Genomic DNA, 24,360 nt, shown 5'->3' with positions numbered 1-24,360 from the left:
TTGGAAGTGGGTGTTCAGGCTGAGGTTTACTGCTGTGCTGTAACTAATGCAGGTGGCGGGCCGTGGCCTTGGGTGCTGCAGAGGGGGCTACAAATCTTTGGAGCGGCTCCAGTCTGGTTGGGGGAGGCGGAGTAGCGCAGCGCGGGCCTCTGCTCTCATGTCTTGGCAGCCTTCGCAGGGTGGGAGGGGGAATGGCCTTGCATGCATTTCACAAAGGTATCTCCCTCGTGTGTTGCCGATTTTAGGTAAAAACATCACAAACATTTGAACACTCTATAATACTTATTCAAATCATTTTAAAACATGCATTTAAACTTTGCTGGATGTGTCTCGATTATACCCAGTCTGAGCACCTTATTCGTACATTATGTTTTAACAACTACAGTATTTAGTTATATGCATATACATTTGCAGTACGTGAGGTATTATTGGGGTTGGTGGGGTACATAGAAAGTAACTCGCCACTGTACGTGGCGGAGGTGGCACGTGAGGGGCTTAGACATACACGTGTGACGAGTGCATTCTCGCACACTCTTCACATGTGCCCGTGGTATGGTTACATTCGTTTTCTAGTGTACCCTAGCAGCATCAGTTCAGTTGTGGCGCGGGACCGCGGGGCGTGGGGCTTTCGATGATACTTATGAAGAATAATCCCCCGGAAATGCTTTTATCATTTGCACACCACTGCCTGGGGTGGAGATGCAGGCCCGGGGGGGGTTCCCTTGGACCACCCCTTCCATACAAAAACTAAAATGAAAAGGGATACAAAGTACCTTTGCAGCACTTTGCTGCAAGATGTGTGCTACATTAAAACAATAAGGAATTTTGCAAAGTGACCACAGGGTACCCCAACACTAGTAGCTTTAGCGACTGACCACTGCCTCCAAAAGGGATGACCTGAGCAAGGGAAGTAAAGCATTACTTGCCTCCAGAAGTCAGGACCATGTTCAAATCCTATATAAAAGTTGTGTGTTCCATTATTGTCAATGGAGGAAAAACACCAAAAGAAAATCTTTCCCAACAGCATCCTATGCAAAGCATGTGACTCTGAACAAATTCAAGCCACAGAAAGACCATTACTGGGCAAATAACATCTGACATATAGTTGTACTTGCCTGAAATATTTTGAGCTCAATTACATCAATTGTGTTAATAAATAAATATATTTTTGATACTTGCGTGGGCTGTGAGAAACCTGAAGGTGTCTCGCGTATTAGTCCCTGTGGATCTGTCATCCAGGTGGCCAGGACACGGCCATCGCTATTGGATCCAGTTCCTGTGGGTGGACTAGTGAGGGAGGTTCACCTGGATGGGGGGTCCTCAGGGAGTGGAAGTGGGACACAGACTGGTGAGCTGTGGTATCCCCTTCTGATACCTTTTTCCCGCCCTACCCCTTAGAACACGCAAACAATCTCCCCCCTCTTTCCGATACAAACACTTTCACCTATCGCGAAAGACAACAGACGAACACCAAAGCCATTTACCTGACATGTCCCAACGCCAGGGTCAGGCAATTGACCAGAATCGCACACACCTGACAGCCCTTTCCCTTCCCCACAGGGATAGAAGGTGGACTGGGCACAATACGAGCAAAGCAGACCGCACAACGAGATAGCTAACTCAGCATTGGCAGTTCAAGAGGAGGAGAAAAACAGGGCAAACCGAGAGGGTGACAAGGAGAGAAGCGACCTTGCCCTTTCCAAGCCAGACCCGTAAAACCTCCACAGAAGGAAACGTAAGACCGCGAACAATAGCAGCATGTGTTGCAGCAGATGTCAACGGTACACAAGGGCCTCCTCGGCTGATAACCAAGCCGAGGGGAGCCGCTTGATATCGTGGTACCGGCCTTGACTCCAGAGACAAGAAAAGCCAAGCGGTTCATCACAGCCGGTGAGTCGAGGGGAGACCCGATAAGAAACAAAACTGTGTTTCAACAAAAGTAGCGAAACCAGCTAATTGAAGAAAAGTACAAAGAACTGTCATTTACATACAAGGGGGGAAAGCCAGCTATAGGGGATTCGGGCACCACAGAGGTGCCTGCTTGAGAAACTCTTGGCGAATACTATATGGTTGAAACTACCGTTACCAGAAGGCCTTGGAAACGGCACAAGAGACTTGGCTCGTAGTGGTCATACGGGAGTCTAGCAAAATCCTCTGTACAGTCTAAAGTCTTTGACCGGCAAGTGAAGGTGAAGTTAAGGGAAATGAATCCTGCATTTTGTGAATTGCAAAAGTTGGCAAGAGTGAACCCGACGGAGGGATGTCCACGGTGAAGTGTTTAAAAAAAATTAAGACTTGTGAATATAAAAAAAGCCATAGTGAACCCGACGGAGGGAAGCTGATGATCAAGAGGGATCTGCCCCCGGAAGAGGGGGATCCAGGGGTGAAAATGCATCACCCAAACGTGCAAGCAGAAAGGAACATTTGTTGATTATTTTTTAACACATCAGATCGTCTGAGGCAAGAGACTTTTTGTAGAAAAGAGACTTAACCACCAAGGCTCCTGATACTTGAGAGAGGAACTATAGTCTCGTGTTGGGAAAGCTTGAGCGTGTGCTGTGCTCTGGAGTCACACCTTGTCCCGTGCTCAAAACGTGGGAAAGGGAGACCCTGACTACCTCATCCTGACTTATTATTTGTGAGCACTAATTTCTTTCCTGTGAACCTTATCCCACACTCATTGTTTGTGTTTAGCATAAAGATTGGCAATAGGTTTTTCTTATTATAGGCCTTTTTATTTGACAAGATGCCACTAGGACTGCCTTATTATTACTTGATGGTTGTAGTAGGCTCCCATCTTCGATTTAGATTAGGTGTTTTGCCAACCTGCATATACAGTTTAATAAACCCCCTTGAGATGTGATCACTTCACTTGTCTGTCTTTACTGTTGCCACTATGAGTTCCTTATAGGGCGAGCTCCTGCTTGACAACCCGTTGTGTTTGTTAACTTTCTCCAGCATGGGGTCTGGCATGGATTCACATGCTCATGAATATTCCCCGTCGTCAGGCTGGGAATCCTCGGTAAAGAAAAAACCAGTATCAGTTTCGTTTCTGATCTGTCTTTCGTAGTAATAACCAATCACTGGTCTCTGCGTCATACTGACCACAGCCAATGACTGCCCTCTACCTAAGCACCGCCTCTGGCAGCCATCTTCAGATTTTTACCGCACGTTCATGTGTTGGGATCCTCGTGCTATTGCTCTCGAGCGTTAGTGCTATTTTTCGCGCTTTTTCACAAAAAACTTCGATTCTTTCGGTCAAAAGAGCCTCAAGCTCCACCGATCCTACATCCGATCAACGGGGACCCGTGTCGGATTCATCTGTGCCCCTCAAGGGTGAAGATTTCGTCGAGCTACGCTTCGGAGGACTCCAGAAGCTTCTCAGGCCCGGTCTCGGAGATGGCCCAGGAGAAGGGAAGCTCGACGCCCGGAAAGCTGTTCAGGGTCTGCCCTGGATGCCAGCTGCAGAACGTCTTCAAGGAGGACGAACACTCTTTCTGCCTTTACTGCCTTCATGAGGACAAGACGCACGTGGAGAAGGACTGTGCGTTTTGCGGCAACATGTCGGAACGGACCATGAAGGACCGCCATCAACGTCTCGCCAACTGGCTGGAGGGTAAGAGCCCGTCTGGCGAGAAGAAGAAGAAATCCGAGCGGTCTTCTAAGACCTTTGAGGGCGCCCCGGCGACGGGGGCCCAACATAAGGCCAAGCACCGCGAGTCCGCTGGCACCGGGAGCGCCGAACGGTCGGGCTCTACGGGCGCCAGGCAGGGCGCACCCTCCCCGGCACCATCAACCACGAGCCAACGCTCTGGGTCGGGTAAGAGGAAGGCCGAGCACCCGGCGAAGCTCCTGGAGAGGCCCCGGTCGAGCTCTAAGGCAGAGGAGGAGCGTGGCAGTGCCCCCTCCCTCAAGGATAAGGCGGTGAGCGCACCTAAGGTGGTGAAGGCCTTGATCCATCCGACCAAGCCCTCTATCGAAACGGTCGCGGCGGCCCTGGCTCAGCCTGTGGTGGCTACACCAGTGGTGGCGACCTCAGGGCCCAGAATCTCCCTGCCTCCGCGGAGGGAGTCTTCCTTTGTGCCCATCGATAGGACCCCCGTGAAACCCTCCGTGGGGAAGAAGGGGGGGCAGGGCGTCGTCGTAGATTCGGCCTCAACCTCAGAAGAGGAGCTGATCGAGGTCTTAAGCCACGGCCTAGGCGTGGAAGAAGGCCAGCCCGTCGGAATGGACCCCGACGCAGGTGACGACGACGACGACATCGTCGAGGATACCGACGGGGCCCCTGCTCGCCCGTCGGATCCCCCTCTGCCAGCGCCGCAAGACAACTCGGCGGCCATTTTGTTGGCCATACAGTCCTTATGCTCCGAGATAAGGACGAGGCTACCGTTACCGACGGAGGAACCTCTCCCGTCGGGGGATCCAGAACCGGGACCTTCTGGTGTTCCCCCTACCAAGAAAAGAAGGATCCATCCACCACCTCCTTTTCAACCGTCGCGCCCCGTCCAGCCCTCCTCCCCGTCCACCCGAGGGGATGATACGGGGACTGACACGGCAGCGACGGGTACGGACGACGAGGCATACGACGAGGATTTTCCGTCGTCGCCTCCCACCAGGGCTTCTCCGCCCGACGAGATCGGATCTTTCCACTCCATGATCTCCAGGGCTTCCAAGCTTTTCCAACTCTGCCCTGAGGAGAAGAAAAAGGAAGGCTTCCTTTATCAGCGGCGCGAGGCCAAGAGGAAGACGGTCCTCGCAGTGCCTCTGTTGGACGACATTTGGGATGAGGGCCTTTCCCTCCTCAAGAACCCTTCCACGACGCCAGCTAGAAGAGACCGGTACGAGAAAAAGTACCGGGTCCCGGACACGGCCCCCCTATGCCTCCGGGCGCAGCCTACCCCGGACTCCGTCGTCTCCGCGGCAGCCAGGAAGAAAGCGGGGGGGGGGGGTGCGGCCTCCACATCGACTTCCCCGCCGGACGGCGAGGGAAAGAATTTGGATGCTATGGGACGTAGAGTCATCTCGTCGGCAGCGACGACGATTAAAGCGGCCAACGCCTTGGCTATCGTGGCCCGCTACGACAGGGAGCTCTGGTACAAGATAGCTCCCCTGCTGGATTTTCTGCCGGACGACAAGAGGGCGGAGGCCCTTGAGATCCTGCAGGAAGGTGAGGTGGCGTCGGACCACGCCATCACCGTGGCGACGGACATCGCCGACACTGGGTTCCGCCAGCTGGGCAACGGCGTTTGCCTTCGACGTCGTGGATGGCTCAAAGCTACGGACTTTCGGCAGGACGTCCAGACCAGAGTCCTGGACATGCCCTTCGACGGGAACAACCTGTTTGGGAAGACAGTGGACGATTCCCTTCAGGCCATCAAGGCGGATACTGAGACGGCCAGGGCCCTTGGAGTCCTGCAGCAACGACGAACGCCCTTTCGGAGCGGCGGAGGCAAGGGCGCCTCCAAAGGTTCCGGCGGCGGTTTCGCTTCCTACCGTCAAGCGGCCCGCTCGTCGTCGCAAGAGGCCTACAGAGGACGAGGCAAGTCTAGCGGACCCCGCCGTCGTCGCCAAGGAGGTCAAGGCGGCAAGGCCGCGTCCAAGCAGGATTGAACCGGCCGTGGGGTCGGGCCCCCACCGAAGCACCCCGGTGGGAGGCCGGCTGGCGGGCTTCGTCAGCGTGTGGGAGTCCATCTCCACCGACCGTTGGGTGCTGGACGCCCTGGCCCGGGGCCACGCGCTCGAGTTTCAAAGAAGGTGCCCGCGCGTCCCCCCCGTGGCCAGGAAAGAACTTCACGTCCCTCAACTTCTCCTGGAGGTAAAGGCGATGCTCAGAAAGGGCGCCATCGAACTCGTCCCAAAGAGGCTTCGGGATCCGGAGTCTACTCGCGATACTTCCTCGTGAAGAAGAAGACGGGAGGATGGCGCCCCATCCTAGACCTGCGACGTCTGAACAAGTTCATCAAGGCGCAGAAGTTCCGGATGGTCACCCTCCAGCACGTCCTGGGTCAGCTGGAGGAAGGAGACTTCCTATCGTCGTTGGATTTGGAGGATGCCTACTTCCACATTCCCATCCTAAAGGGGCACCGAAAATTCCTCAGATTCGTGGTCCAAGGGCGTCATTACCAGTTCAAAGCCCTTCCCTTCGGACTACGGTCGGCACCCAGGGTATTCACCAAGTGCCTCGCACCGGTGGCGGCGCAGCGGCGCCGCGAGGGGATTCACGTCTACCCCTACCTGGACGACTGGCTCATCCGCGCCAAGACGAGGGAGCTCGCCGTGGTCCACACGGCAAGGACCGTCCAACTCCTCACGGACCTGGGATTCTCCGTGAACTACGCCAAATCCCACCTGGTGCCCGCGCAAGTCGCACTGTTTCTGGGAGCGAGGCTCGACACAGTGTCCCTTCTGGCCTCCCCGTCGGAGGAGAGGACCAGGACCATCTTGGGCAAGGTGCAACGGATGTTGGTGGCCGACGCGGCCAAGGTGAGGTCCATCAAGTCCCTCCTCGGGATGATGTCTTCCTGCATCTACCTCATTCCCATGTGCAGGCTCCGGATGCGCCCGTTGCAAGAATTCCTGGATGCGCGCTGGATCCAGACGACGGGCAGCTTCGAGGAAAGGATCAAGCTCGACGAGAGTTTCCGACGAGCAATACGGTGGTGGGGCACCCGCGCGCATCTGACGGCGGGCATGGACTTCCAGACCCCAGCCCACCAGGAGACTGTGACCACGGATGCCTCCCTGGAAGGGTGGGGAGCGCACACCGAAAATCTGCACGCAAGAGGACTCTGGCTCCCGACGGAGAAGTCCCTGCATATCAACGTCCTGGAGCTCCGTGCAGTGTTTTGGGCCCTCAGGTCCTTCCTTCCGTCCCTCAAGGGCAAGGTGGTGAGGATCTTCACCGACAACACCACCACCATGTTTTACATCAGGAAACAGGGCGGAACCAGGTCCCCAGCGCTGTCCAAGGAGGCGCAGGACCTGTGGCATTGGGCCGTCGCCCAAGGGATTTTTCTGGTGCCGTTTCATCTGGCAGGGATAAAAAACACCATCGCCGACTCACTCAGCAGGGAGCTGCGCTCGTGCCACGAGTGGGAACTACGGCAGAATCTGGTGGATCGCCTCTTCCGACGGTGGGGCACACCCCAGATCAGAACAATAGCAGCATGTGTTGCAGCAGATGTCAACGGTACACAAGGGCCTCCTCGGCTGATAACCAAGCCGAGGGGAGCCGCTTGATATCGTGGTACCGGCCTTGACTCCAGAGACAAGAAAAGCCAAGCGGTTCATCACAGCCGGTGAGTCGAGGGGAGACCCGATAAGAAACAAAACTGTGTTTCAACAAAAGTAGCGAAACCAGCTAATTGAAGAAAAGTACAAAGAACTGTCATTTACATACAAGGGGGGAAAGCCAGCTATAGGGGATTCGGGCACCACAGAGGTGCCTGCTTGAGAAACTCTTGGCGAATACTATATGGTTGAAACTACCGTTACCAGAAGGCCTTGGAAACGGCACAAGAGACTTGGCTCGTAGTGGTCATACGGGAGTCTAGCAAAATCCTCTGTACAGTCTAAAGTCTTTGACCGGCAAGTGAAGGTGAAGTTAAGGGAAATGAATCCTGCATTTTGTGAATTGCAAAAGTTGGCAAGAGTGAACCCGACGGAGGGATGTCCACGGTGAAGTGTTTAAAAAAAATTAAGACTTGTGAATATAAAAAAAAGCCATAGTGAACCCGACGGAGGGAAGCTGATGATCAAGAGGGATCTGCCCCCGGAAGAGGGGGATCCAGGGGTGAAAATGCGTCACCCAAACGTGCAAGCAGAAAGGAACATTTGTTGATTATTTTTTAACACATCAGATCGTCTGAGGCAAGAGACTTTTTGTAGAAAAGAGACTTAACCACCAAGGCTCCTGATACTTGAGAGAGGAACTATAGTCTCGTGTTGGGAAAGCTTGAGCGTGTGCTGTGCTCTGGAGTCACACCTTGTCCCGTGCTCAAAACGTGGGAAAGGGAGACCCTGACTACCTCATCCTGACTTATTATTTGTGAGCACTAATTTCTTTCCTGTGAACCTTATCCCACACTCATTGTTTGTGTTTAGCATAAAGATTGGCAATAGGTTTTTCTTATTATAGGCCTTTTTATTTGACAAGATGCCACTAGGACTGCCTTATTATTACTTGATGGTTGTAGTAGGCTCCCATCTTCGATTTAGATTAGGTGTTTTGCCAACCTGCATATACAGTTTAATAAACCCCCTTGAGATGTGATCACTTCACTTGTCTGTCTTTACTGTTGCCACTATGAGTTCCTTATAGGGCGAGCTCCTGCTTGACAACCCGTTGTGTTTGTTAACTTTCTCCAGCATGGGGTCTGGCATGGATTCACATGCTCATGAATATTCCCCGTCGTCAGGCTGGGAATCCTCGGTAAAGAAAAAACCAGTATCAGTTTCGTTTCTGATCTGTCTTTCGTAGTAATAACCAATCACTGGTCTCTGCGTCATACTGACCACAGCCAATGACTGCCCTCTACCTAAGCACCGCCTCTGGCAGCCATCTTCAGATTTTTACCGCACGTTCATGTGTTGGGATCCTCGTGCTATTGCTCTCGAGCGTTAGTGCTATTTTTCGCGCTTTTTCACAAAAAACTTCGATTCTTTCGGTCAAAAGAGCCTCAAGCTCCACCGATCCTACATCCGATCAACGGGGACCCGTGTCGGATTCATCTGTGCCCCTCAAGGGTGAAGATTTCGTCGAGCTACGCTTCGGAGGACTCCAGAAGCTTCTCAGGCCCGGTCTCGGAGATGGCCCAGGAGAAGGGAAGCTCGACGCCCGGAAAGCTGTTCAGGGTCTGCCCTGGATGCCAGCTGCAGAACGTCTTCAAGGAGGACGAACACTCTTTCTGCCTTTACTGCCTTCATGAGGACAAGACGCACGTGGAGAAGGACTGTGCGTTTTGCGGCAACATGTCGGAACGGACCATGAAGGACCGCCATCAACGTCTCGCCAACTGGCTGGAGGGTAAGAGCCCGTCTGGCGAGAAGAAGAAGAAATCCGAGCGGTCTTCTAAGACCTTTGAGGGCGCCCCGGCGACGGGGGCCCAACATAAGGCCAAGCACCGCGAGTCCGCTGGCACCGGGAGCGCCGAACGGTCGGGCTCTACGGGCGCCAGGCAGGGCGCACCCTCCCCGGCACCATCAACCACGAGCCAACGCTCTGGGTCGGGTAAGAGGAAGGCCGAGCACCCGGCGAAGCTCCTGGAGAGGCCCCGGTCGAGCTCTAAGGCAGAGGAGGAGCGTGGCAGTGCCCCCTCCCTCAAGGATAAGGCGGTGAGCGCACCTAAGGTGGTGAAGGCCTTGATCCATCCGACCAAGCCCTCTATCGAAACGGTCGCGGCGGCCCTGGCTCAGCCTGTGGTGGCTACACCAGTGGTGGCGACCTCAGGGCCCAGAATCTCCCTGCCTCCGCGGAGGGAGTCTTCCTTTGTGCCCATCGATAGGACCCCCGTGAAACCCTCCGTGGGGAAGAAGGGGGGGCAGGGCGTCGTCGTAGATTCGGCCTCAACCTCAGAAGAGGAGCTGATCGAGGTCTTAAGCCACGGCCTAGGCGTGGAAGAAGGCCAGCCCGTCGGAATGGACCCCGACGCAGGTGACGACGACGACGACATCGTCGAGGATACCGACGGGGCCCCTGCTCGCCCGTCGGATCCCCCTCTGCCAGCGCCGCAAGACAACTCGGCGGCCATTTTGTTGGCCATACAGTCCTTATGCTCCGAGATAAGGACGAGGCTACCGTTACCGACGGAGGAACCTCTCCCGTCGGGGGATCCAGAACCGGGACCTTCTGGTGTTCCCCCTACCAAGAAAAGAAGGATCCATCCACCACCTCCTTTTCAACCGTCGCGCCCCGTCCAGCCCTCCTCCCCGTCCACCCGAGGGGATGATACGGGGACTGACACGGCAGCGACGGGTACGGACGACGAGGCATACGACGAGGATTTTCCGTCGTCGCCTCCCACCAGGGCTTCTCCGCCCGACGAGATCGGATCTTTCCACTCCATGATCTCCAGGGCTTCCAAGCTTTTCCAACTCTGCCCTGAGGAGAAGAAAAAGGAAGGCTTCCTTTATCAGCGGCGCGAGGCCAAGAGGAAGACGGTCCTCGCAGTGCCTCTGTTGGACGACATTTGGGATGAGGGCCTTTCCCTCCTCAAGAACCCTTCCACGACGCCAGCTAGAAGAGACCGGTACGAGAAAAAGTACCGGGTCCCGGACACGGCCCCCCTATGCCTCCGGGCGCAGCCTACCCCGGACTCCGTCGTCTCCGCGGCAGCCAGGAAGAAAGCGGGGGGGGGGGGTGCGGCCTCCACATCGACTTCCCCGCCGGACGGCGAGGGAAAGAAATTGGATGCTATGGGACGTAGAGTCATCTCGTCGGCAGCGACGACGATTAAAGCGGCCAACGCCTTGGCTATCGTGGCCCGCTACGACAGGGAGCTCTGGTACAAGATAGCTCCCCTGCTGGATTTTCTGCCGGACGACAAGAGGGCGGAGGCCCTTGAGATCCTGCAGGAAGGTGAGGTGGCGTCGGACCACGCCATCACCGTGGCGACGGACATCGCCGACACTGGGTTCCGCCAGCTGGGCAACGGCGTTTGCCTTCGACGTCGTGGATGGCTCAAAGCTACGGACTTTCGGCAGGACGTCCAGACCAGAGTCCTGGACATGCCCTTCGACGGGAACAACCTGTTTGGGAAGACAGTGGACGATTCCCTTCAGGCCATCAAGGCGGATACTGAGACGGCCAGGGCCCTTGGAGTCCTGCAGCAACGACGAACGCCCTTTCGGAGCGGCGGAGGCAAGGGCGCCTCCAAAGGTTCCGGCGGCGGTTTCGCTTCCTACCGTCAAGCGGCCCGCTCGTCGTCGCAAGAGGCCTACAGAGGACGAGGCAAGTCTAGCGGACCCCGCCGTCGTCGCCAAGGAGGTCAAGGCGGCAAGGCCGCGTCCAAGCAGGATTGAACCGGCCGTGGGGTCGGGCCCCCACCGAAGCACCCCGGTGGGAGGCCGGCTGGCGGGCTTCGTCAGCGTGTGGGAGTCCATCTCCACCGACCGTTGGGTGCTGGACGCCCTGGCCCGGGGCCACGCGCTCGAGTTTCAAAGAAGGTGCCCGCGCGTCCCCCCCGTGGCCAGGAAAGAACTTCACGTCCCTCAACTTCTCCTGGAGGTAAAGGCGATGCTCAGAAAGGGCGCCATCGAACTCGTCCCAAAGAGGCTTCGGGATCCGGAGTCTACTCGCGATACTTCCTCGTGAAGAAGAAGACGGGAGGATGGCGCCCCATCCTAGACCTGCGACGTCTGAACAAGTTCATCAAGGCGCAGAAGTTCCGGATGGTCACCCTCCAGCACGTCCTGGGTCAGCTGGAGGAAGGAGACTTCCTATCGTCGTTGGATTTGGAGGATGCCTACTTCCACATTCCCATCCTAAAGGGGCACCGAAAATTCCTCAGATTCGTGGTCCAAGGGCGTCATTACCAGTTCAAAGCCCTTCCCTTCGGACTACGGTCGGCACCCAGGGTATTCACCAAGTGCCTCGCACCGGTGGCGGCGCAGCGGCGCCGCGAGGGGATTCACGTCTACCCCTACCTGGACGACTGGCTCATCCGCGCCAAGACGAGGGAGCTCGCCGTGGTCCACACGGCAAGGACCGTCCAACTCCTCACGGACCTGGGATTCTCCGTGAACTACGCCAAATCCCACCTGGTGCCCGCGCAAGTCGCACTGTTTCTGGGAGCGAGGCTCGACACAGTGTCCCTTCTGGCCTCCCCGTCGGAGGAGAGGACCAGGACCATCTTGGGCAAGGTGCAACGGATGTTGGTGGCCGACGCGGCCAAGGTGAGGTCCATCAAGTCCCTCCTCGGGATGATGTCTTCCTGCATCTACCTCATTCCCATGTGCAGGCTCCGGATGCGCCCGTTGCAAGAATTCCTGGATGCGCGCTGGATCCAGACGACGGGCAGCTTCGAGGAAAGGATCAAGCTCGACGAGAGTTTCCGACGAGCAATACGGTGGTGGGGCACCCGCGCGCATCTGACGGCGGGCATGGACTTCCAGACCCCAGCCCACCAGGAGACTGTGACCACGGATGCCTCCCTGGAAGGGTGGGGAGCGCACACCGAAAATCTGCACGCAAGAGGACTCTGGCTCCCGACGGAGAAGTCCCTGCATATCAACGTCCTGGAGCTCCGTGCAGTGTTTTGGGCCCTCAGGTCCTTCCTTCCGTCCCTCAAGGGCAAGGTGGTGAGGATCTTCACCGACAACACCACCACCATGTTTTACATCAGGAAACAGGGCGGAACCAGGTCCCCAGCGCTGTCCAAGGAGGCGCAGGACCTGTGGCATTGGGCCGTCGCCCAAGGGATTTTTCTGGTGCCGTTTCATCTGGCAGGGATAAAAAACACCATCGCCGACTCACTCAGCAGGGAGCTGCGCTCGTGCCACGAGTGGGAACTACGGCAGAATCTGGTGGATCGCCTCTTCCGACGGTGGGGCACACCCCAGATCGACCTGTTCGCGACGGCGACGAACACCAAGTGCCGGAGGTTCGCCAGCAGGTTTCCCCAGACGAGGAGCATGGGCGATGCTTTCTCGTTCCCCTGGGAGGGCCTGTTCCTCTACGCGTTCCCTCCCTTGCCTCTGCTAATCCGGCTCGTCAACCAGCTCAAGAGGTCACGGTGCAGGATGATCCTCGTCGCACCTGCATGGCCGAGGCAGATATGGTTCCCGGACCTTCTGGACTTGTCAGCGTCCCCGCCGATCAAGCTGCCGGCGGACGCGGATCTACTCTCCAGGGAAGGAGGCGCCATCCTCCACCACGACCCGAAGTCGCTGAACTTGCAGGCCTGGCTCCCGCGGCGCTAGAGTTTGGAGGATACGACATACCGGCCGATTGCAGAGAGGTTCTTGCAAAGGCCAGGGTGTCCTCGACTCTTAAATGCTACGGACACAAATGGAAGAGGTTCTCTGTCTGGTGCCACGCACAGAAGATTAACCCTCTACGGATTACGGCTCCCCAAGTACTGCCGTACCTGCTGACGCTGGCCAAAGCTGGTCTGGCACACGCGTCCATCAAGATTCATCTTGCTGCGATCTCCCGATACACCAGAACCACGGGGCGGACGTCCTTGTGGTCTCATCGTCTGGTGAAGGAGTTCATGAAGGGACTGTTCAGATCGTTCCCGCCGGTGAAGGCTCCGGCCCCGGCGTGGGAGCTCAACGTGGTGCTGACCAAGCTCATGGGACCTCCGTTCGAGCCTCTGCACTCGGCCCCGTTGAAGTTTCTATCATGGAAAACAGCTTTTCTTGTGGCCATCACCTCCGCACGACGAGTGGGAGAGATCCAGGCCCTTTCCTGCAAGGCCCCGTACTTGACTTTCCACGACACGAGGGTAGTGCTCAGGACGCACCCCTCCTTCATGCCCAAGGTACCGTCGGACTTCCATCTCAACGAACCCTTGGTGTTACCTGTGTTCTTCCCGTCGCCTTCGTCGCCGGCTGAGAGGACTTTGCACTCGCTGGATGTAGCTAGAGCGCTGAAGTTCTACGTGGACCGCACGAAGGGTTTTCGGAAGACGTCACAACTCTTTGTGAACTTTGGACCTGTCAATCAGGGGAAGGCTCTCTCGAAGGCTTCCATCTCCAGATGGCTCTCCGGCTGTATCATGTGCTGTCACCGGTTGGCAAACCGACCGCTGCCTGGCCGTCCGAGAGCCCATTCCACCAGAGCGATCGCAGCTACCACGGCGTTCCTATCTGGTGTGCCCCTGCTGGACATATGCAGGGCTGCTACGTGGAGGTCGACGCACACCTTCACGAAATTCTACTGCGTCGACCGGGATTCCAGGGAGGAGTCCAGGGTCGGCCAAGCAGTGCTGCGCAACCTGTTCGCCTGAGGTGAGCCTGGTGAGGAGGTAAGATGCTTAATGTTGAGTTGATGTGATGCTTAATGTTGAGCCTTTGCCACCTCCCGTGGTTGTGCATGTGTGTACTGCTATGTATTCTTTATTCATGAGCATGTGAATCCATGCCAGACCCCATGCTGGAGAAGGAACAAGTTACTTACCTGTAACTGTTGTTCTCCAGCATGGGTCTGGCATGGATTCACATGCGAACCCTCCCGCCTACCCCTCTGCGGCTCTTCACTTGGTCATACTGCCACTTCACGTGCTTCCAAATCTGAAGATGGCTGCCAGAGGCGGTGCTTAGGTAGAGGGCAGTCATTGGCTGTGGTCAGTATGACGCAGAGACCAGTGATTGGTTATTACTACGAAAGACAGATCAGAAACGAAACTGATACTGGTTTTTTCTTTACCGAGGATTCCCAGCCTGACGACAGGGAATATTCATGAGCATGTGAATCCATGCCAGACCCATGCTGGAGAACAACAGTTACAGGTAAGTAACTTGTTCCCTACTTCACACTAAGCTCATGATCTCCTTGGTCTTAGCCTTTCTCCTCATTCCCTCTACTAGTGAGAGGTTGGTTAGAATTTGTGTAAGCCTTTCAGGTCAGCTAAGGTGGCCCTTCCAGAACCCTACACAAATAGTGGTTCTGAAAATCCCTCCTAACTGGGGTCAGCAAATACCGCCCTTAAACTTGGACTTTTTAGAGACTCCTTTCTGAAGCTTGCGATTCGGTGATATGCTATGACTCTTTTTTCATATGGACAATTTAAAAGTTTCAAAATGTAATATAAAGTTCAAAGGAAACTCCTAAATATCTGATCCTTGTGTGAGGTATTTTTGAATATTAGTTTCCTTGGCATGTGCCCGTACAGTGAGGGAAATATCGGCCTCACTTCTGTCTATCGTAATGCATCATCTTTAAAAAATAAATAATAAGACTAATGTTCCTTACACCACGTGGGCTCTTCCACCCAAAGTCATCTTAATATCTAACTGAATAAAATGTATGATTTCTTTTTATATCAATGGCAAAGGTTTATAATCCAGATGTGTTGGCAGCGCTATGTTTATCTGGATTTCAGCTAAGGCCTTGTTCCTTCAATGACCCTTTACATTGCATCTACTTGTTATGGTGGCATGTTACAACGTTGCCGTGACTACAATTCATTTGTTGAAAAGTGTAATGCGTGACTTTGTTCTGCAAGCTAAAGGCAAATTGCTTGCCAGTGAGTTCCAAGGAGTATTTGGACTCAATCTATCAATGAAAATATTGATGCTTTTTTTACTTGGCTTTGTGACATGTTTACATAATCCTTACATTGTTGATCTCTCAACTGTTTACATAAAGTTAAACAAATATCACAATTAAGGCTCCCTGTTTTCCATTTTTACTCATTTTTAATCATGCATACAGACGGAAATCAAGCTGCTTTCTGTCTGCACCTATTAATAAAAATCAAATACCATTAAAGCTGATCCTTCTGCTTGCTTTCCTATCCTGCAAATAATCCGTTTCAGGTCAATTGCATTGCAGACTGGCAGCATAAGAGTGTAAACGTTGTATGAAAAATAGTAATAAAGTTCTTCAAACTGCTGACAAAATTCTTCTTGGGTCAGCAGAGGGGGCTGAGAGGGATCTCCAAAAACAGAGATGTCCTTGATGTGGAATACGTTTCATTTGTATCCTGTATGGCTGCGTGTTTGTGTATTTTAATATTTTTTTTTTTCATTGGAATAAATGCAGAAATATACTGGCTGCTTATTAGCTTTTTATATGGCAAATAATAAATGTGGATAAATACAGAAAAAAAGCCACAAAATAAGTATGGATAGATACTATAAAACTGGGAGCCAGTTAATTCTTTAACATTATTTTCTATCATTTGAAGCTGTGTTTCATTTTTTCTAGTATGAAAAGGTTCGGATATACAGAATGGATGGTTCTTATCGTTCAGTGGAGTTGAAACATGGCAATAATACCACCGTGCAGCAGATAATGGAGGGGATGCGTTTGTCACAAGATACTCAGCAGTACTTCACTATCTGGATCTGTTCCGAGAACCTCAGTAAGAAAGCATGTTACTTTATTACATTATCGTAATGTAAACAGTTTTGAAAACTTGTAAAAGTGGTATCATATTGTGTTAAACTAAGCCAGAACTTTTACTTTAAAACTGTCATCAAAATCTTAACTATTACAAAAACATTGGTCTACTTATTACATAGTATTCTGGATGTTTCTATATTTTTATTTGTATGGCATAACATTGTGACCATGGCAATGAGGGTTCCTTCCTCGGTGTAGTATTGCTCTCTTACAGATAGTCTATGGGATTCACAGAGCTTTGCTTGATTTACCTAACCCATCCAGAGCTTTGGATAAGTTGATTTAGTCCTCCATTGGACGTTGTTTTGTGTGGCCTGGGTTAATCCATATATAATTAGCCTTTTCCAATCGTGTGTTGAAAACAATAAAGAAGATAACTTAGTTCTTTCAATTAAAGCACAGCCAAATTGATATGTGGGTACCTCCCGGATTCAACTGCCATTTCCTGTAATCTCAAATGTTTTCATCCTGGCTTCTCAGTTATCTTGTCTTTGCGGGTGCCTCAGAGGTCCCACACCTTTTCATCCATCGGTTTCTCATGAACTGCCTTGAAGTTCTTTCTATTTTAGATCAATGGAAGTTGGATGGGGTGTGGCTATGCAGAGTGTGGGACCACTTCAAGCTCTCTGAGCTCTTGCCCAACCCTCCGGTACTCCCCTGTTTAAATTCACTTTTCTGGCACCGAGGACAGACTTTTGTATCACTCTGAATATGTACTTGAGTTCCATCGCAAAACTGATGTCTGACACATGGGACAGACTGACTAGAAAATACGGGATTATGTATTTTCCATCTCCATTTACGCCCGTTTTTTAACAATCCAAGATTTTTACTGGGAACAGAGCCATGGTTGTTTCTCCAGTGGCAGGAAGGTGGGTGCCTTAGACTCCAGGACATGTTTCAATGGCCAGCCATCAAATCTTTTGTTGATTGTAAACAATTGTTTGGTGTGAGCGAAAAGGAAAAGTTGAGGTACTTTCAGATGAGGCACTGGCTTCTTAACCCAGAGATCAAGGCAGCAGCTATTCACCATCTTACGCCCTTTGAAAGGTCCCTCACAATGCAGGATCGTTCAAGGGGCCTTGTATCCGGCATCTATAATATCCTGGATGACTCCACCTCACGGGCGTCTTGGCCACATATGGAGCAGTGGACGAGGTCGCTCAGAGGGAAATACTTAAGGCGGATTGGGAAAGGTTGTGGACACTTGGACCCAAGTTAGTTAAGGCATCACAGCTGCAGGAATTCTGGTACAAACCGATATTCAGATGATATTTCACCCCCAGTCTGCCTCTATGAAATCTACCCGGAATCCCCACAGACATGCTGTATGAGGTATGGGGAAATAGGCTCATGGTCCCATATTTGGTGGAGATGCCCCAAAATAGAGCCCTTTTGGAAAGAGGTACAGGAGGCGCAGGTCTTCGCCTTTGGGGAGGAAGCAAGGATGCCCCCAGAGGAAGTGGTGCTGGGGTTGGACTATGGGACTCCGGGGGGATATGCCCAGAGCTCAAAGGAAAGTCTGAATGGTGCTTACACTTTCAGCTATGCTGTTCATAGCGCAACGTTGGAAGGCGACGGAAACCAAGTCAATTCAGAATTGGCTTCTTAAGGTCTGGGATTTATTGGCCTTAGAATGGGCAACATACGCAATGAGCAATAACTTACCTCGTTTTGCCAATGACTGGAGGGATGTACTGTCATTTCTCAAAGAAGTGGGGCCCACAATGCCTGAAGCTCTTGGAATTGTTTTGAACTGTACACACCTAGAGTGGCCAACCTCTGAAGATGCAGCGTTCTTACCTTTAGTTGTGGGGGGAGGGGTTTGTGAGAGGGATTGGGAGGGCGAGAGCAGAACTGGTAAATATATTATGTAACAATGCTTTCATCTTAAAGCAATCTGTTCCATTTTTTAAAAATGAGTGAACAGAATTTAAAAAAAAAGAATATCGGTCCCTTAATTTTCTCTTGATCAACAACACAACTAATACATAAAACAACTTGGCTGTTATTGTTTAACTTATTAGGATACCTGGTGTACTCCTCTGCCAGGTTTTGTCTCTTCTTTAATATGTTCCCACAGCCTTTGGCCAGTCCTTATGTATCCATATCAGAATTTCCTTTGCATATGTTTATTACACTCTGTTCAACTTGCATCTACCTGGTATACTCTCCTGCCAGGGCTTTTCTTGTATGAATCCTCTTGCATATGCCTGGGATACTCTCCTTCCAGCGCTTTCCTTATACATGTATTCTAGTAACTTGTATTCGCCTGGTATACTCTCCTGCCAGGCCTTTTCTTGTATGCACTGTGAGAAACCTAGGGGTATTCTCACTGCTCGACCATTGGATCCTCTACGCAGGTGGCCATGGAAAGGCCATCGTTATTGGGTGCCGACGCTGGGGCAGAGAAGGGAGGGAGGATCATCTGGGTGGAGGGTCCTTGGGGATTGGGAGTGGGGTGCCCTTGGGTGAGACATAGTATCCCCCTTTTCTTAGTGACAACCAACCCAACCCTTCTCCAACGTTGATGGGCTATTATAAGCCATTTCCCCACATTTCTCCACCATTGACACTCGACAGTACAGGGGCAAAGAAAGGGCATCTAAGAGCAATGAAGACTATGCTCTTTTACCATTCTAGTACTGGGACGAGGGAGAGGTATTGTGAGATTTATTTGAATAAAAAAAGAACAATGGAGCTTTATTTGAAAATCGGTTGTTTGAAAATTACTACAGCCGAAAATGTCAAATCCATCATTCAGAGTATTATAGTGAACAAGGGCTGCGGGTGTGTCCCCCGCACCTTTGTTCACTATAATACCATTGGGGGTTGCAGGGGAGTCCCCCGCTCCCTATTCAATAAAATAAGAAAGAAAGAGAAGGACCCTGCAGTGCCGGCTCCCATTCACGTAAGTGAAGGGAACCGGCGTTGCAGAGGGAAGCAGGAGATGGCGGCACACAAGGTGGTGTGCCGCCAAGAGGTAAGTAGGGGTGGGGGGGCAGTGGGTTGTCAAAAATGTTCAGGGGAGTGGAAACCAAAAGTCATTTTAGCTTCAAATGACTTTTTTTTTCTCCCTCGAACATTTTGTATTCGTTCAATTCTCTGTAATCCTGAGGAAGATGCCTGCTAAGAGTAGTGAAGGTCAGGCAGGTCCCTTAATTGTGGCCAGACAAGAATGAATTATCCACACCTGCAGCCTGTTAAAGAACTGCAGGTGTATAAATGGAGCCCAACCCAATGGCAAGAGAGAGCGAGGGAAACGTCGGGAGAAGGACCAGGAGGCTGGTGCAGCAGCAGAGGAACCTCCAACGTGGCATGGGAGTGGGGACTACCTGGGGCAGACTGGGAAAGGTGAAGGGAGCTGGGCTGTAAGGCTGACCCTTTCTATTCAACATGTTCTTTAAACTTGTGGTGGAGGATCAACCCAGGAGTGTCTGAGGGGCAGAAGCTGGAGCCCCGACGCTAAAGGAAGAAGGTAGGGTGATCCGCGTTGCAGCATCAAAATTCAAAGTGACCAGTGAGTTTCTGGTACTTGAGAAACCTGGTGCGTGTGTGTGTGTGAAGCATTTCCTGAAATACTTTGTATCGGAGTGGTCGCGTGTGGCAAGGAACACTTTTTCGAAGCTCTCTGAATATTTAACTAATCAGTTAATGTGAAACAAACAATTATTGAACCATAAGATGAAGGGAAAACGAACCCAAAGCTAACTATTTCATTATTGAATACAGAATTGAACTAAAAACTTGTTACTAACCAGATGAAAGACAAAAAGAGTAGAGAAAGTTTAAATCCATGCAAACCATTATATATTTAAGTGCTTAAATGAATGTAATTGCAAACCAACCACAGTATGCTGAAATATAATATTATTTGAAAGGAACATGCCACCAAAGGATACTGAAGCCTGATTTACAGTGACATTGTCAACATGTGTGAAAGCTACAAAACTATCCGAACTGTGTATTTGAAAACAACATTTAACTAAACTGTGGAAGACCAGGATATTTTGTGCATCTTTTTTTGAAGTGTGGCACTTGGGAGCTTGGGGAAGGGGGAAGGGAACTCTGAGTTCCGACAAGTAACATTGCACTTCAAGGTTGTGTGAATTATGTGTCTTGGAACTTGGGAAAGGGCCCCTGAGTCCTAACTTGGGGAAGGCGGCCCCGAGACCTGTAAAGACTATTGCATTCTAACGCTAACATTTTGTTGAACTGTTTTGTACTTGGGGGAAGAAAGCTGCGATCTGGAAGAAGCTCAGGGCTTTGTGATAGACACTGCTTTTTTTGGTTGCTGACATCCCTACACGTTGCATAGTAATAGTTGTAAGGGCAGGCATAGGTTTTGGAACAGACAGATTCCTAAGTTCAACTATTTGACTCAGACTTTCCTTAGTTTTATTTAGGTAGGGGAATCCCACCTTAGAATAGGGCAAGTCAGGCCTTTCTCCATCCTGACAGTTAAGTTAATCAAATTGATTATTTTGAATCTTTAATATGTTGTCTGGACCCTTCATGATGCCTTCACAGCACACGCTTGTAACTTACATTCCCCTGGTATACTCTCCTGCCAGGACCTTTCTTATATGCACCCACTTATAATTTATATTTGCCTGGCAAACTCTCCTGCCAGGGCTTTTCTTATGTGTGTACTGCACACATTCACAAATGTGATAGCTTCTTATCTTTTTTTCTGTTGTATCTTGAATTTGCCTGGTGTCCTATTCCACCAGGGCTTCTCTTATAGGTGTATTGCATACACTTACAAACATGACAGTCTCGTATGCTTATTCTGATGTTCATTTACTCTTTCTCCCTCATTTATTTCATTTAGAATTATTCACTTTTGACAACATTGCCTATATGCCCCGGTGTCCCTGCTTCCCTTGGCTGCACTCACTGGTTCTTTTTGGCGTATGTTGGTTTTCTGCTGATAACCTGCGGCGGCCCTATGACGTCCTGCTCCCTCTTGCTGTTTCTACTTTTCATTTTCTCCATGTCTCGCGGCTCCTGTTTGCCTATTCTCTGTCTTCTTGGGCTTCTGTGAAGTGGAGGTTGCTTCCTAGTACCGGCAAACCACCAGAAGCCTGCATCTGCTTCTGGCGTCCTCGCTGCATACTCTCCTAAGCACTCTGTTCCCTGCTTCTGTGCTGGTGAGCCGGTCGGCTCCATGGACTCTGTACTTGCCCCACAGGATCTCAGACAGCACAAAGAAAAGCAGTGTTCCCCACCGAGTGTCCGCTTGTCAGCTGCTTTGCCAGTTTACATTTCCCAGCCTCTGGTTTGTTTCTCCAGCCACTAGAATGCAGCATGTGCTCTTGACTGTGTGATCCTCATTACTCAGTTCATCTTTCTCATACCAGTATTCTTGCACTTATTTATTTTTGCATTTATAAAGTGCTTGAAGCCCATGGATATCAAGGCGTTGGTTACTGAAGTAGTGCAAAAAGTACAGGTTAAGGAGAACACAAATTCAGATGAGTGTATCAGAACGATGTCTTGACTTGTTTTCGGAAGGCCAAATAAGATTCTTCTGCTCTTAAAACTGGGGATAGTAAGTTCCAGTTCTTGGAGGCAGTGACCAGGAAGCTTACCCCTCTGGTTCTTTTTAGTTGGAATCTTGGAGTGTTAAAACGGTGGGCAAGAGCGGGTGCATCTTGAGGATTAAGCTTCTTTGAATTTTAGAGTGGTAGGCAGGGCGGAGTTTGATAGGCATTTGTGGGTGATGGCTAGTGTTTTGAAGAGTATATGCTCACAAATAGCGATTCGTCTTGGCTCCGAGATGTGCTCCCTCCTAGGGATGTTCAGTGCATTGTTCTGAATGACCTGGAGTTTGTTTCTCGGGGAGGTGCCAGCAAAGCAAGCATTAAAATAATCCAGTTTGGAGCCAATACACGCTCGGGCGATGGTGAGGCAGCTGTCGGCCGACAGGAAGGGTCTACTGGCGTTGATTAACTTAGTGGTGTATGCAGCAGAGGATGTAATGGCATTGACCTGTCAGGTAAGCGATAAAGGGGCGTTCAAGTGAACACCCAAGTTCTTAACGTTGGAGACTGGTATGGTGATGCCGTCGATGGTGAACGTTTTGTATTCATTGTCTAGCTTGCTGAGTACGGGTTGAGACCGACCAAAAGAGTTTCTATTTTGTCATTGTTAAGACAAAAGAGATGGGATGCCATCCGCACCTGGATAGTTTGGTAAACGGACTCCAGGGTGTTTGAATCATTGGCGTAATTTCCTGCTTGTGGGAGGAGAATCTGTGTGTCATAGGCGTAATGCATGTAGGACATGCCCAGCTCATTTGGGAGGTTGAGTAAAGGTTTTGTGAATGTTGTATATGGTTGGGGAGACACACGATCCTTGAGGCACAGTGCATTTGACAGGGTCTGAGGGGGGGTCAAGGCATTATCTGTGAAGTGAAGACTCTCATGGAGCGATCTGGCAGAATGGAAGAGATCCATGCAATATGGAGGAAATTCCCCTTACTCAGGACTCTCAGACTTAGGTGTTTTTTCCCCCAGATCTAAACGACATTGTGAAAGTAGTACCATTCTATGGTTGCCTCTTAGCAAAGAATTCATCTAGCTTACTTTCTACCAGCATCTGTGCGCTTGTCGTATTGTCCACCTGTCCCTTCCCCCCTGTCTCTTCTGCTTGCACCCCTCCCTGCGTCCTTCTATGGTGTTCCCCCGCTCCTATCCCCCCCTTCCTCTTCTCTCCTATCCCCACCAACTCTATGGTTCTCTCTCTCTCTCCTATCTTTTCTAACTGCTTCTCTATCGACTATCCTGCTCTCCTCACTAAATCTGGTAGGAGGAAGTTTAAAAAGGATATCCTTGTCTCCAACCCACGCCTCCCTATCGCTGACACCTATACCAGTGCCTCCTCTGGACATCCTCTTTGTCGTTCCCTCTCCAGACCTATGGACTCTTCATATGGTCTCTGTGCTTTCTTCTGTCTCTTCTCCCATCAATGCTGGCATCCTTCAAGGTCATCGTTAATGTTTACTTGAACAGTAGCGTCTTGGTCCAAGGCCCTCAGGCCACTCTTCTCCTCTTTGATAGACGTTTCCCGCGTCTCATCAGTTTCCTTCCTTCTCCTGCTGTCCCCTCTCTTCCAGCCACGGTTTCCTTGCCTCCCCCTGTTGTGTCCTCATTGGCTAGCTTGCCCTTTTCTCATTCCTCTTCTGCCCCCCCCCATGGGCCTCTTCTACACCTCCACAGGGCATACCTCTGATTCGTACCCCTCCCCGGAAGTCTTTCAAGGGTGGCAAACTTCTCCATACTGCCACTCTTAACTCACGCTCTGCTGTCAAACACTCCTCTAACATCTGCCGGTTCCTGGAGGAACATGACCTCGATGTCCTCGGTCTCACTGAGACATGGTTCATGGCCAGCTCTGTCATAAGCTTTGACACTCTCCTCCCTGACGGCTACAAGATCCTCTCTGCGACCAGATTCAACCATTCTGGAGGGGGTGTAGCCCTGATCTTCCCAGAGTGGTTTCCTGCTTCTGTCATCCCTACGCAGGCCTACTCCTCTTTTGAATGCCTCATCTGCAGGCTCTCTCTCTCTCCTAGCCATTCACTTACTGTGGCTACTATCTATCGGCCACCTGGTCAGATCTCCTCCTTCCGCTCTGAGTGGGCGGACCTCTCCTCTTCCCTCCTGGTCTCGACCACTGAACTCCTCCTTCTTGGAGACTTTAACATCCACCTGGAAAAAAATCGAGGGAAGGGGGGAGGTGAGAGGGGGTTTGGGTCCCTGGGGCCCACTAGGCCACCAGGGATAGTGGTAAAGGTGGTGTCCCTGGAAAGGGGAGGTCCAAAGACACCACATATATGAGGCATTGCTGGTCACGGATCAACGCACGATCCGTGACCAGCACCCCACTGGACCACCATGGATCCGTTTGCGACTTGGGGGAGGGGGGCTGCTTCAAGTAAGGAGACCTCTTCCCCCCCCCCCCCCCGGCCCCCAAAGTATGGGGGCGCATATGTGTACAATCGAAGGGACAGATGGCTGATCATCTGCTCCCAGGGAAGGGGGCAAGAAAATAATAAAAAATGGAGAAAAAAAATGTGATGGGAAGGGGGGAGGGGGCCCTAGCCACCAGGGATTTTTTCGGAAATGGTGTCCTTGGAAAGGGGAGATTCTCCCCTTTCCATGGACACTCTGTGTGACAGCATTGCTGCCCACGGATCGGGCACAGGGCGCTCGATGCGCGGCCAGCAATGCACACTAGACACAGGGATGTCTTTGAATGGGGGGGAGGTGGGGGCTGCTTACAGT

General features: G+C 51.6%; 1 protein-coding gene across 1 annotated transcript in view; it reads left to right on the top strand.

Annotated features, from left to right (window-relative positions):
• KRIT1 (KRIT1 ankyrin repeat containing) overlaps window positions 1-24,360 on the top strand; it is a 1,383,280-nt gene that overhangs the window by 822,342 nt on the left and 536,578 nt on the right. The window contains exon 11 of the mRNA XM_069648434.1: window positions 15,872-16,028. Coding sequence (XP_069504535.1) covers window positions 15,872-16,028 — 157 coding nt within the window. The remainder of the gene's footprint in view (window positions 1-15,871; window positions 16,029-24,360) is intronic.

This window comes from Ambystoma mexicanum, chromosome 2q, assembly GCF_040938575.1.
Source record: "Ambystoma mexicanum isolate Mex_15411 chromosome 2q, UKY_AmexF1_1, whole genome shotgun sequence".
Classification (NCBI taxonomy): Eukaryota; Metazoa; Chordata; class Amphibia; order Caudata; family Ambystomatidae; genus Ambystoma; species Ambystoma mexicanum.
Note: the sequence above shows the minus strand (reverse complement) of the source record. Positions and strands in the feature narration are given on the sequence as shown.